This window comes from Chlorocebus sabaeus, chromosome 22 (assembly GCF_047675955.1).
Source record: "Chlorocebus sabaeus isolate Y175 chromosome 22, mChlSab1.0.hap1, whole genome shotgun sequence".
Lineage (NCBI taxonomy): Eukaryota > Metazoa > Chordata > Mammalia > Primates > Cercopithecidae > Chlorocebus > Chlorocebus sabaeus.
In genome coordinates, this window is record NC_132925.1 from 39,072,599 (window position 1) to 39,087,352 (window position 14,754).

Sequence of the window (14,754 nt, forward strand, 5' to 3'; positions counted from 1 at the left end):
AGGGTTCTCAGCAGGGGAGTGAGTGATAGGAACAAACTCATGGTTAGCATGGGCCCTTCCTCCACACCTCACACAGGAGTCCATATTAATAGTCATGATCAATGGAAAGAAGCTCTACCAAAAGGGACACTGGCAAGTTCTTCCAACTACTAGATTTTAGGAGAATGTTAAAAAATATGTATTTGAAAATTACAGATGCATTTACCCTTTCACCCAAAAGTTTCACCTCTAAGAATTTATCCTAAATAAATAGTTGCATAAATATAAAATGACGTTTGCATGTCATGGCATTATTTGTAATAGCAAAGGACTAGAAACAACCCAAATGCCCCCTTTAGGGGTCTGGTTGAATAACTAGGATGCATCCACACAATGAAGTTCTATAGAGTCCATAGCTTCGTGAGCCTTGCACTACGTTCCCCCAAACTCCTGCGCATCTGTCGGGGACAGTTTCTGTGCACACGAAAGACACCTATTTCAGATGTCTGCCTTGCGTTTTCAGTTTTCTGCCTCAGAGCATTTTATGAAGGGACTGGCTCACTCAGCCTTTGTGTGGGACAGCTCAGAAGCATGGAGAATTAACTGGGGTAGCTCTCAAGTAATACAAGCCAGGAATCAGGAATGACCCAGCCTCTTATCATACGGAGGGATTGTTGGGGGGCACATTCTACATAGTGCTTCTTAGGGTTACCAGAGATTGAGTCCCTGCTGAAAATGGGAACCAACTCAACAAAATACTCTTTATTGACTTTTCCTCCATTCCTCTCACTTTCTCATTTTTGCTTCCTGGGACCACCTTCTAAATAAGCCACCTGCTACTCGGACCCTGTTTCAGGATCTGCTTTGAAGGAAACCCAAACTAGGCCACATCATAAAGAATGATCAGGCCGGGCGCGATGGCTCACGTCTGTAATCCCAGCACTTTGGGAGGCCGAGGCGGGCAGATCACCTGAGGTCAGGGTTTTGAGACCAGTGTGACCAACATGATGAAACCCCGTCTGTACTAAAAAATACAAAAATTAGATAGGTGCAGTGGCAGGTGCCTGTAGTCCCAACTACTAGGGAAGTTGAGGCAGGAGAATTGCTTGAACCCAGGAGGTGGAGATTGCAGTGAGCCAAGATCGCACCACTGCACTCCAGCCTGGGTAACAGAGTGAGACTCCGTATCAAAAAAAAAAAAAAAAAAAGAATGACTAATTTCCCTCTCTACTAACATGGCATGGGCTTCAAGATATGTTAAGTGAGAAAATGTAAAGCAAACAACAATCTGTATCACATAGTGTATTCTGTGTACTAAGGATGGGAAACTAAAATATATACAAGTATCTGTTTAAATATGCAAAAATAAACTGGCAGAATAAACCAATAAACTAATAAAAGTAGTTATCTCTAAGAGACAGTGGGAGTATGGAACAAACCAGAAGCAACAGTGATGGACACATGGTGGGTGACCAAGGAGAGGTTGGTCTGGGAAGCCTTGAAAGAGGCGTTGTTAGGTTTGCCTTGAAGAAGGGGTTAGATTGCAACCACAGGGAGGACCAGAGCAGAAGAGTGCGAGGCCTGGCAAGGGGACTGGTAGAAGAGCAGACCTGTGGCTGGGCCAGCAAGAAGGGGTCTTTTTATATACAGTGGGCCCCTGACTTTCAAAGGTTCCACATCCATGGATTGAACCAACCACACATCAAAAGTCTCCAGAATAAAACATTGCATCTGTACTAAACATGTACAGATTTTATTCTTGCCAGTATTTCTTAAACAATACAGTATAACAGCTATTTGCATGGCATTTACAGTGTATTACATATTATAAGCAACCTAGAGATGATTTAATAAAAAAGGATGTGCATAGGTTATATGCAAATACTATGTATGCCATTTTATATCAGGGACTTGAGCACACATGGATTTTGGTATTGGGGGGAGGTCCTGGAACAAGTTGCCCCGTGGATATCAAGGAATGACCTGTAGTTTTAACTTTTGAACTCTGTAAATATTTTACATATTCAAAGATAAAACTGAATTTCAGGAAATAAGCCTACAAAGTGATGGGCAAAAGGAAATACCACTGTTGTGAATTCTGAAGCATTTTAGTTCAGACATCAGGATGCTGTCACTAGATCTGAGTTGCTGGGGTGGCCTTGTGGTGAGACACCTCAGAGTTAGGACACCAGTATAAACAATGGCAATGAGTGGTTTGGTCTTAACCAATCTTAACCAACAAACTTTTCTGAGCTTGTGCTGTATGCCAGACACTGCTATATGCTTTATCTCCACTGTCTACTTTATCCTCACATCAGCCCTGAAAAGCAAGTCTTATGATGCCTTTGTACCAAGATTACAAGATTCATTGAGAAATTAGCATTTGAACCCAGGTTTCTTTAATACCACTGTAAATGGTAATTTTTCTTGAGGGCCTGCTGTGTGCCGAGCACAGTCCTGGGTACTCCCTCAGTCTTTAATGCAGAGTGTGGAAACAGCTTTATGCAATGAAATGGGGCTTTCCTTCATGCAAAGCAATAGAGACCAAACTTGAGATCTGCCTGCTTCTTCCTGATCTCATAGATGTTTAAGAACAGAGCTTAATCACTTTGGATAGATCCAAATTGACAAGAGATAACCCCTGGGAAGAGTCACACAGGAAGCTGTTAATCATAATTATAAGGTATCTTTGCAGCAAGATGTGAATAACAGATTTTTGTAACCTTGGACACCTAGATGGACTTCTCAAAGTCTGACTAGCTATTTGAGAAGTCAGAGACTGGGCTGGAGCATGGTGTCTCAACTTCAGCACTACTGACATTTTAGACTGGATAAGTCTTTGTTGTGGGACAGGTTCTGTACACTGGAGGATATTTAGCAGCATCCCTGGCTTCTATCCACTAGATGCCAGTGGCATTCACCCCTCCCCAGTGTTGTGGCAACCAAAAAATGTCTCCAGACATTGCCAAACGTCCACTGGAAGAAGAAAATGGTAGGAGCAAGATGGTCCCTGGTTGAGAACCACCAGACTAGGTGATCTTTGATGTCCCTTCCTTCTCTGACAATCTTTAACTCTGGGAACTGAGGCCAGGACGTTGCTAGGAGAAAAGAGTAAATGCAAGGGGCAGTGAGCTGGGGCAATTCCCTCCATCCTTCTTGAAGCAGGGCCAGGAGACAGGACAGTGACTGTTTTAGGACAGTCTTTCTTAAAATGAAGCCTCCTTTAACTGATAACTTCCATTTTCACTGCAGCTTCTGTACCTAAGAAGGCAGCTCTTGAGGATGCCAAGCCAGTACCTGAAGCACCTGGGACAGTGGAATGCAGCAAAGGCCTGTCCCAGGAGCCAGGCATCCACCTGGAGGAGAAGAAAACCCCAGAAAGTTCCTTGAGCTCTCAAAATTCAAATGAATTAGAGAAGAGACCAAATCCAGAGAAGGTGGTGGAGGAGGGACAAGAGGCTGGCCAGACGGAGTCCAGCGCCCTGCAGGAGAGCCCCAGGGCCAGAGCCGAAGTTGTCCTTCTCCATGAGATGGTAAGGTGCACTCTCCACCTGCTCCAGCCAGGTGGAGTTCCTTTTTCCCAAGGGCTCTTGGTACAATGTAAAGTAAATTGAAAAAAAAATTTTTTTGAAAATCAGTTTCTGCCAAAGGGACTTTAAGAGACAAACTTCTAATGAAGGTCTGAGATTTGTTTTGCAGTGGACTTTTCAGAAGTCCTGCAGGGATGGGGAGGAAATATACTGCTCAGATTCCCTAGTACAGACTCAATTCTAAATATTCCTGACCTGAGGTCACCATAAGCCAGTAACATGTCTTGGAATGTAATGACATTCAATCCCAGAAGCAGCACAAGACCTGCTTGTCATACCCCAGTCCCAAATATGATCATTCACAGAGTCCAGCCTTCTTCTTCCAGACATCCTGGATGGGCAGTTGTCTACACTTATTTCCAAAACCAGAAATATTTCCAGGATCCATTCTTTCCTCCTGTGGGCTCTGGGGAAGTTAAAATACAACACTGGAGCTGACTAAACCTTGTCTACTTTGTAGAGGTGGAATTTTCCAAGAAGGTTTTTATGGGATGTCCTTCCATAGAAAGTGTGAGGAGGTTTTCCAGGGATACCCAAGGAAGAGTCATGCATTTGGGTGGCAGCTCTGTGACAAGAGGAGGGTACCAGAAAGGAGGATGCCTTTGAACTTGCTTCCAGAGTCTTGATTTTCAGGATGTGCACAGAAGAACCATGTGTTGGGAGTTAGAGCAGAGTGAGGTGACATGGAGGCCTCAGGATGGCTGAGCGAGGGTCTCTATAAGATCTATTTGCATTTGTTGAAGGGGAAGGATGAAGAGATTCATATGGGAATTGATTGAATTCTTACAGGGAGGACCCTGTAGGAATGAATGGCATTGCTTTGAGAAGCAGGTAAAGTTAGTGCTGGAATGAGAACCGGGTGGATTCAAGGGAACAAGTAAAGGCATCAGTTCATTCATTCATTCAAAACTTGTATTTAACATGAACTTTGTGCCAGACACTGGCATCACCATAGTGAACAAGGCTTTAGCCATCCCTGCCTTCTTGGAGCTAACAGCCTAGTTGGGGAAAGACATTGAACAAGTAATTCCTGGTGTGCTATGGAAGCATGGAGTGCATGGGAGCACATAGCAAGAGGACCCAACCTAGTCAGAGGGAGGAGGCATGCATGCCACAAGGGTCAGGGAAAGCTTCTCTGTAGAGTGCATATTTAGGCAGATAACTCAGATGGAAGAAAGGGGTAGTGGGTGGAATAGGAAAGGAGAGAACTCCAGACAGAAAGAATAAGATGTGCCTTGAATCCAAGGTAGAAAAGAGCATTTCCATTCAAGGAATGCAAGCCTGGGATGGCCGGGCTGGAAAAAGTGACTCAGGGGGATGCAGGAGCCAGGACTGCTTGGAAGGGATTTGAGGTTTAACCTATGGGCAATGGGAAAGCATATGAGGTGTTCAGAATTTTATCTTTCATGGGTCATTCTATTCTGTGCGGAGAACGGCTTGGAGAAGAAAGGAGGCACGAATGCATGAGGAGTGGAGTATGTGGTACGCCAGGAGAGAAAATCTGGAGGTGTAGACTAGTGTGGGGCCATGGGGATAGAAATGAAGGACTACAATCACTATTTAGAAGGTAGAATGGACAGGACTTGTTGAAGGATTAGATAAGGGCTGAGAAAGAAGGAAACGTCAAAGGCACCTCATAGGTTTCTGGTTTGAGCAGGAACATGCGCTGTGGGTCCACTCACCGAGAGGGCAGAGTGAAGTGGAAGGGAGTTTAGATGTTCATTTGTTCATCTAAATTTATGGTTTCTTAGTACTGATTTCTTAGTAAGAGCTCAGTTAATGTAGGTGCTGAGGAGAGTAAAGAGATGAGGCTGTCCCCGCTCTGAAGCAGGGCACAGTCTAGTAGGCAAAATAGAAATGTTCACAGATAAATGCAGTGTAGTAGAAGCAGACTAATTTTGACAATCCCACAGAGATATGTAAAAGAAATAATCCAAAAGAAAACACTGAATTCATTACAGTTCAGCAGACCCTTTATTGAGCCCCCATTTACAGTATACTGGGCACCTTTTGGCCTTGATGAATCGAAGATGAATAAACACAATCCTGACCTCAAGAAGCTCACAGTCCATTGGGAATAATAAGACAAGCATAAAAGTAACTTTAATATGAAATAGCAAGTGATTAGAGCTCGGTGAGAAGGGACGAGAAGTCAGCAGCAAATATTACTTTCACAAAGTCCTGTGCCACCCCAGGATGGAGATTTGTCCCCCGGCTGCCTCGCCCTGAGATAGAATTAGGCCTTGAGGCAAGAAATGAAAGAAACTGGGCCGGGCGCGGTGGCTCACACCTTTCCCAGAACTTTGAGAGGCTGAGGCGGGCAGAACACCTGAGGTCAGGAGTTTGTGACCAGCCTGGCCAACATGGTGAAACCCCGTCTCTACTAAAAATACAAAATTAGCCGGGTGTGGTAGCGCATACCTGTAGTCCCAGCTTCTTGGGAGGCTGAGGCAGGAGAATCACTTGAACCCCAGAGGAGGAGGTTGCAATGAGCCAAAATCATGCACTGCACTCCAGCCTGGGTGGCAAAAGTGAAACTCTGTCTCAAAAAAAAAAAAAAAAAAAAAACCAGAAAGAAACTGAAATTAGTTGTCCTGGCCCTGAGCAGGCCTCCTTCCATCCCTTTCCTGTCTATAGCTTTGGGCTTTAGGCAGGGAAAGGGAGGAGTCTAGAAGGACAAAGGGAAGCTGGACTTGAGGGGAGACAAGGACAGCAAGCAAGGTGGAGAAGTAGGCAGCTCCACAAACCACAACAAAGAAATTCCCACCATGTTAACAGTGGTTATCTGTGGGGAGTAAGGATATATGATTTGGTGTCTTTGTATTTTCCTTTATTTTAATACGTATTTAAATTTTTTCCATGTGAAATGTGTATTCCTTGATAAGAAAAAAGAGACTGGGCATGGTGGCTCACACCTGTAATCCCAGCACTTTTGGAGGGGCCTAGGTGGGCAAATTACTTGAGCCCAGGAGTTTGAGACCAGCCTGGCAACATGGTAAAACCTCATCTCTACTAAAAATACAAAAATTAGCCGGGTGGCACAGGCCTGTAATCCCAGCTACTTAGGAGGCTGAGGCAGGAGAATTGCTTAAACCCAGGAGGTGGAGGCTGCAGTGAGCCAAGATCACACCACTGCACTCCATCCAGGGCAACAGAGCGAGACTCTGTCTCAAAAAAGAACATTAAAGGCTGGGCGTGGTGACTCACGCCTGTTAATTCCAGCACTTGGAGAGGCCAAGGTGGATGAATCACAAGGTCAGGAGTTTGAGACCAGTCTGGCCAACATGGTGAAACCCCATCTCTACTAAAAATACAAAAAATTAGCCAGATGTGGTGGTGTGCACCTGTAATCCCAGCTAGTAGGGAGTCTGAGGTAGGAGAATCACATGAACCCAGGAGGCGGAGGTTGCAGTGAGCCAAGATCACGCCATTGCACTCCAGCCCAGATGACAGTGCAAGACTCTTGTCTAAAAAAAAAAAAAAAAAAAAAAAAAAAAAATTAAAAAAGAACTGTATTTACTTATTTGGAAAGCAGGTGTCAGGGTAAGACTTAACATTTTCATTCCACTGGAAGACTCTCATCCTTGTGTGCCTTCTAGTGAACCTGAAGTTAAATGAGACCAGGGTTTTTGTTGTTTTATAAGGCAACAGTGCATAGAGATTAGGTACTTACGTTCTGGTGCAGACAGAACTGGATTTCAGTCCTGGTGTGCTGCCGTATGACTTAGGTAAATTGTTTAATCTATTTGAACCTAGACCTCTCATCTATAAAATGGGTAATTATAGTAGTGTTTATCTCCTAGAGTTGTTGGGAAAATTACACAAGATACAGTTGAAGTATGTGATGGTGCATGGTGAGCACTCAGATAGTCACAGGTATTATCAGTGCTGCATCCTGTATTTCCTGAACTGGCACAGGCTGGCGCTGCCAGTCTTTTCCCTGTCACTGGAAACGCTGATGTCAGCACCCAGAGTACTTGGTTCTAAGACAATCAGTTTATTGATGTTTTTCAGGATGAAGATGATCTGGCCAATGTCCTGATCTGGCCCGAGATTCAACAGGAGCTGAAAATCATTGAATCAGAGGAGGAGCTCTCATCGTTGCCACCTCCTGCTCTGAAGACCAGCCCAATTCAGCCTATTCTTGAGTCGAGTCTGGGACCCTTTATTCCCCCCGAGCCTTCTGGGAGCTTGCCTTGTGGCTCCTTCCCGGCTCCAGTCTCCTCCCCTCTGGAGGTGTGGACTAGGGATCCAGCCAATCAGAGCACACAGGGGGCTTCCACAGCAGCCAGTAGAGAGAAGCCGGAGCCTGAGCAGGGCGTGCACCCAGACCTCGCCAGCCTGGCTCCTCTGGAAATAGTTCCATTTGAGACGGCATCTCCACAAGCAACAGTGGAAGTAGGAGGCCCAGGGAATCTGTCTCCTCCACTCCCACCTGCTCCTCCCCCTCCAACTCCTCTGGAGGAGTCACCTCCAGTCCTGCTTTCAAAGGGCAGCCCGGAAAGAGAAGACTCATCCAGGAAATTGAGGACAAATCCCTACATAGACCAGCAGAAGTCCCAAGACAGCCCTGAGGTCTCTAACCGCTGTCAGGGAGAGGAGGCCACCCCAAGACACAGTGACAAGCAAAATTCAAAGAATGTTGCTTCCGAGGGGAAAGGCTGTGGTCTTCCAGGCCCAACCAGGGAGGTTGAGATCGCCTCACAAGGAGAGGAGGATGTAACCCATTCAGTACAGGAGCCTTCAGACTGTGACGAAGATGACACTGTGACAGACATTGCCCAGCATGGCCTGGAGATGGTGGAGCCCTGGGAGGAACCCCAGTGGGTGACGAGTCCCCTTCACTCTCCCACCCTGAAAGACGCGCACGAGACCCAGGTACAGGGCCTTCAGGGTCACCAATTGGAGAAGAGGCTTTCCCACAGGCCCAGCCTTCGCCAGAGCCATTCTCTAGACAGTAAACCCACGGTTAAAAGCCAGTGGACTCTGGAGGTTCCCTCCTCCAGCAGTTGTGCTAATCTTGAAACAGAGAGGAATTCTGACCCTCTTCAGCCCCAGGCACCCAGGAGAGAGATTACTGGGTGGGATGAGAAAGCCCTGAGGTCCTTCAGAGAGTTCTCTGGCCTGAAAGGGGCAGAGGCTCTTCCCAACCAGAAGGGACCACGTGTTGTGCAACCCAAGCCAGCAGAGACCAGCCCCATCAGCCTAGCAGAGGGAAAGGAACTGGGGACACACCTGGGGCACAGCAGGCCACAGATTAGGCAAGGTGATGTTCCTGGGCCAGAGAGCAGCAAGGAGACTTCACCCAGCATGCAGGACAGCCCTTCACCTGGAGAGCACCCCACAAAGTTACAGCTGAAGAGCACAGAGTGTGGGGCCCCAAAAGGGAAAAACAGGCCTTCTTCCCTCAACCTGGACCCTGCCATTCCCATTGCTGACCTCTTCTGGTTTGAGAATGTGGCCTCATTTAGTTCACCTGGAATGCAGGTCTCTGAGCCGGGAGACCCGAAGGTCACATGGATGACCTCATCTTACTGTAAAGCAGACCCCTGGAGGGTTTACTCCCAGGACCCCCAGGACCCTCAGGACCTGGACATGGTTGCTCATGCACTGACAGGCCGCCGTAACTCAGCTCCTGTGAGTGTGTCAGCTGTGAGAACCTCCTTCATGGTCAAAATGTGCCAGGCCAGGGCGGTCCCAGTCATCCCTCCCAAGATTCAGTACACCCAGATCCCACAGCCCCTGCCCTCTCAGAGCTCAGGGGAGAGTGGGGTTCAGCCTCTGGAGAGGAGCCAAGAGGAAGCCAACTCAACCAGTGGGAGCACTCAGAAACTGGCCAAAGATGATTCTCCCTCCTCCCTGGAAAGCCCAAAGGAAGAAAAACCAAAGCAAGATCCCGGAACCGTTAAGTCCTCACCAGTGGATGCCACTGCACCCTGCGTGTGCAAGGGGCCCACCCTTTCTCCAGAACCAGGCTCATCGAACCTGCTCTCCACCCAGGACGCAACAGTGCAATGCAGAAAGCGCATGTCAGAGACAGAGCCATCTGGGGACAACCTTCTTTCTTCAAAACTAGAGCGACCATCTGGGGGTTCTAAGCCTTTCCACAGGTCAAGGCCAGGAAGACCTCAGAGCCTAATCTTATTCAGTCCTCCTTTCCCCATTATGGACCACCTGCCCCCCTCATCCACAGTGACAGATTCCAAGGTCCTGCTGTCCCCTATCAGAAGTCCCACCCAGACAGTTTCCCCTGGCCTTCTTTGTGGAGAGTTGGCAGAAAACACATGGGTCACACCAGAAGGGGTTACACTTAGGAATAAAATGACCATCCCTAAGAATGGCCAGAGACTAGAGACCTCCACTAGCTGTTTTTACCAGCCCCAGCGGAGATCAGTAATTCTGGATGGAAGAAGTGGGAGGCAAATAGAATGATTTCAGTTCACCTGCTGGTGTCTGAAAAATATCCTGATTCATCTGGAAGTTATTACAGGGCCAGCTTGCCATGTTCCAGGCACAGGTTATCAAGTTTGGGCCTATTTTGGCCTCTGACTTCTCTTTCTTCAGCCTTTTGACCACTTATTAATTAGTCCATTTGCCAGAAGAGTGGTCAAGGGAAAAAACGAGAGATGAAATTTAGTTAAGTCTGTGTGAGCAAGTGAGAGAAGGTTAGGTAAGGGGAGAGGATGGAATGCTTACCTCCAATGAACTTTGGAGCTTGTATATGAGTTGGATTGCTCCCCTATTTCTTTTAGCTATTACTCTTGAGAGCTGGCTGTCCTTTGAAACAAAGAAAGAATGTTCTTTGAAAGAAAGAAAAATCTCTTGCTGTGTCAAACCTCAAAATGTTGCTATTGGGGTTAGAAGGCCTCCTCTTCATGCTTTTTAATGCTCTTTAAAACGTGTTCTTTTAGACCAGTTTTCTAATAAGCTTTGTAAAGTGTACTATCCAAATTAGAAGTGGATTTGGAAATGCAAACTAACGTGCACTTAGATATCCAGGTGGGTGAGCTTACCCCTTCTTACCCATGCTCTTTCCCTGGAATCCCTGGAGACCTGTCCAAGATGATTTCCATATACCAGCATAGAAAATCAGAATCAAGAGCAAACTCTGAGACTGGCACAATCCAAGAAGATTTCCTGGCTCTGGCTTTTAGTCATTTGGGGCCCCAACTGCCACTGTACTGGACTGTAATTTATAAATCCAGTAGCTGCGCAGGGTGGAGGCTGAGCTGAGGATTACCGTAATGAAATGTACTAAATCTTCATTTAGGTATGCAATCGTGAAGTGAAGGCATCTGCTTTCTTTACAGGATCAAGAGTCCAAGAACAGGATGTCATCATAGATAAAAGCCTCACACAAAGGCAGAACTCCACTCCAAATGTAATGTGTTTAAATTGGTGGGGCACTAGCAGAAAACACTTCTAGCTCAGCTTTACTCTTCTTCCATACTAGGCTGGGCCCAGCAGTACAGGAGAGAATGAAGGGAGGAGCTCCAGGAGGAGAGGGAAGAGCCCTAGCAGGGTGATCATCACAACCACTCACTGAGAGTTGCCCTTCTTAAAAATGTATTTTATTTTAGCCAATGGGTCCCTTCCTATCTCCATTCCTCTCCACTGCTCAAGAACAGATTTGAGGCCAGGTGAGGTGCCTCACATCTGTAATCCCAACACTCTGGGAGGCTGAGATGGGTGGATTGCTTGAGCCCGGGAGTTCAAGACCAGCCTGGGCAACACAGCGAGACCCCATCTCTTTAAAAATAACAGACTTGAGGAACCCCTCTCCCTTCCATAATTCCCCTCATCCACCGCCCACTCTAGGCACTCACTCAAACTTGCTCTTCAACTCTGTATACAAGCAGAAGCAATAAACCAATCTGATTTTCTTTTCAATTATGTATAACTTTCAATGGTTCTTTCCTTTCCAGCTGGCGAGAGAAAGGAGAACTAATATACCTGCTGGCAGATTTTTGGTGCTGCCCAAAAAAGGACTTCACAGGGCATCTCTTCTCAGGTTCAAGCCTGGCTGAATTCTGTCCAGAAGCTCAGTCATTGCAGAAATTTCTCTAAGGGCTCGGACATCACAACCAAGGGTGGTTCTGGGCTTAGTGGGGGCTGAGATGAAGTTACCTCCTCCATTGAGAAATTGGGAGCTGATTCCCTGCAACAGATACATATTCCTGTCTCTCTCTCTCTCTCTCCTCCCTCTCCCTTCCTCCCTCCCTTCCTCCCTGATAAACCTTCCAGTTTTGAAATCTTGTTCTGTACCTTTTAAGCCAGTGTCTGTGACGAGGGTAACTGGCAAGTCAGCTGATGAGTTCTGCCTTCCGAGAGCACTGAGTGAGCAAGGCATTTCATCAGTGTTTTGGCCTCATTGGGTGAGCAAGACATTGGACCAACAGCCAATGAGATATGAACCTGAAAGAAAAGTCCTAGAATATAGTATTTTTCCCCTTGGCCAGCAAAGTCAAGAAATAGAGTTGTGACAGATGAGAAAGGCCATGTTCAAGAGATCTGAGAAGTACATTCCTGCCTTATCAGAAAATGTGGCAGACAGGTTTTATGTCAGCATCAGTGCCCCTGCGGTGTCCACGCTTTGATAAGGACCACGTTCCAGTTAGAATGTGAGGGAGGGAAAGAGCTGCACTTTGCTTCACCATCAGAACTCTGAGCCAAATAATGAAATACATAAACTATTTTATGATTATTTTAAATGTTTGGTAACATTTATAAGATATATTTTTATTTGGGGATAGACTGAGAAGCCACCATTTACATATTAACAAGTGACTTCAGTTCTAAGGGTTGAGGTGCCTGTGTGGATTTATAAAATGGTTGCAAGATCTTTTAGACTCTGACATTTATAGCATCACCTTCAGGAACACAATTCTGTGGATGTCATCATGAGACACACTGACAGCTGTGGAGATAGTCCCTACTGTCAGCTTTCCTTGCCAGTCAAGTCCAGAAGGCCTTAGAAACTGACTCATCTTCTCAGTCAGCGTCCTGCTGCTCAGGTGCGGACCTCCGCTTTGACTCTCGCCCAGCCTGCCAGCCATCAGAGGCATTCGTAAACTTCCTGTGGTCTGGGCTAGCCTGACACTGATAAAATTCCATTTGAAAGAAAGAAAACTCATATTTCCTCCCCAAATTGTTCCCCCAAATGCTCTGGGATTACCTATTTCACCACTTGTTTGAGTCTCTGAGAAAAGAACTCCTTGAGAATGGCTGGATGGGAATCAAATAGTCTGCTTCCATTCAGGAGGGGACAGAACAGGAGCTGCTGTTTTTAGGAGGATTTACCTGGTGCCCTAGAAAGGGCTATGGAATCAAATTCTCAGAGGGCTCCTTCAAATCAACTATCAGTCCTCAAAATGGGGGTGGCTAATGTTAAATGATGAATTTGAGGTGAAACCCATGCATGTACTGTTGTTTTCTTTCAGCATTAGTGGTTGCTGAAGAAAATAGTAACCTACATTTTCTGCTACACTTGGAATATGAAGAGATCTGAAGAAGAATCCCATTAAGACACCTAACAATCTAAACCCTAAAATTCAAAATACTGTCCAAATCAAAATTCTAGACTCTGAGGACATAAAAAATGTAAATGTCATCCTCAACAAATATTTATCGGGAGCTTGGTAGTAGTGCACTGGGTACCTTAGCACTCCCAAATCATTCAAGAGTCTAGTGAAAAAGGGAGAGGGATGGCAGCAAATAAAACACCCCCATAAACAACCAGGAGCAAGGTTGAGAACCATTAAGTTGCCAAACAAAAGCAGAAGAGGAAAAACGTGGGGAACCAGCATCTTTTAATAGGATAGTCGATGGTATTCAAGTGACCTACTGACTTCAAATAATCAAATTGAACACAATTGCAAATCCAATAGAACATCCCAGTGAGGCACTCAGGTGTTTGAGAACTTTGCTTTGACTTAGAAAACTAGAAAGTGGCAACTAGGTTAGAATAAGTAGTTTGGAGGTTTCGTGTGGTCATAATTGGTTTGGTGAAGTGTGAGATCTCTGCAAATGAGCCAGGTAACATCAGTATTCTGTACCGCTTGAAAAGGGAATTTTAGAGACTTCTGTCATCACAAAGCAGGTTAACTCCTAGTTAATGATGAAGCAGCAGGCCCAAGATAAACTGTTCATTTCAAGATAAATTGTTCTTGTCAGTGTTTGGCATATGATAATCACATTTGGCTAAAATTGGATGGGACAGTCATTTGTCTACACAGGCACCTTGCATTCCTGCGTGAAGAGATACTGGGGAGCATACAATTATCTTGTCCAGTATTAGAGTGGGAAAAGTTCACAGTAAGTCCAGTTCCCACCAGGATTTATTTGGGCCACATTCTACCATGGCCAGTCCAATCTGATGACCACATGAGTCTTGGGGTTAAGTGTTGCTAAGAGTATGATTTTAGACTTGTCCAGCAGGAAGGTCAGCTCAAAATGTGGCATGACAAAGAATGTTCTCTATTACCAAAACCTTTCCTAGCAAAACAAGGCCAGAAGAGGGAGCAAGCATCTGTCCAGGCATGGAGAGGAGGGGGCAATGGTGGAAGAGTGTTTGCCTGAAATCAGTGCCAATACAGATCGCATAAAATTGGGGGCCACCACAGATTGGCTGGCTGCTGTGTAGATCATTTAGTAATCTTGAGGTACATTAATAATGCAGAGATTACTTTTCTGTGAGGGTAAGGAGGATGTAGCTAAATATAAGAAGCTTACAAGGTCCAAAGCCATGTGTTTTACTGGATAAATCACAATGCTTTGCAATAACTTAATGCCATAGTACTTTCTGGCTTATAATTCTGCAAAGTAAAGCACTTTTTTCAAAGGAGTGTATTGGAAAGCCACATGATTTCAGCTGTGTTTTAAGCTCTACAAATACGTTTCCAAAGATGTAATCAAAATGTAATTCTATTGATTAAAAATATAAATATTAAAACTATCCATAGAGACATTTAAGTGTAATTAAAACAGATTGTTATGCTTTAAAAAATACTCTAATAAATGATATAAAATATAATGCTTATGATGGAACTATGAGCTAGAGGAGGACACGGAGTCACCAAAATCAATAATCAGAAAAGTAGATTATGTGCAGCAGGCTCATTGTTTCAGTTTGTTCTGTTTGATGTCATTTTTTGTTACTTCAATGTTTGATCTCACCAAAAAAGTC

The 14,754-nt window shown here is 45.4% G+C and overlaps 1 protein-coding gene across 2 annotated transcripts in view; it reads left to right on the forward strand.

Moving 5' to 3' along the window:
• Positions 1–11,540, forward strand: part of ARHGAP31 (Rho GTPase activating protein 31) — a 122,745-nt gene extending 111,205 nt beyond the window's left edge. For both annotated transcript variants that reach the window (XM_038003367.2, XM_038003366.2), the window contains exons 11-12: positions 3,232–3,512; positions 7,584–11,540. In XM_038003367.2, the coding sequence (XP_037859295.2) occupies positions 3,232–3,512; positions 7,584–10,001 (2,699 nt within the window). In that variant the 3' untranslated portion in view covers positions 10,002–11,540. The remainder of the gene's footprint in view (positions 1–3,231; positions 3,513–7,583) is intronic.
• The last annotated feature ends 3,214 nt before the right edge of the window (positions 11,541–14,754 follow it).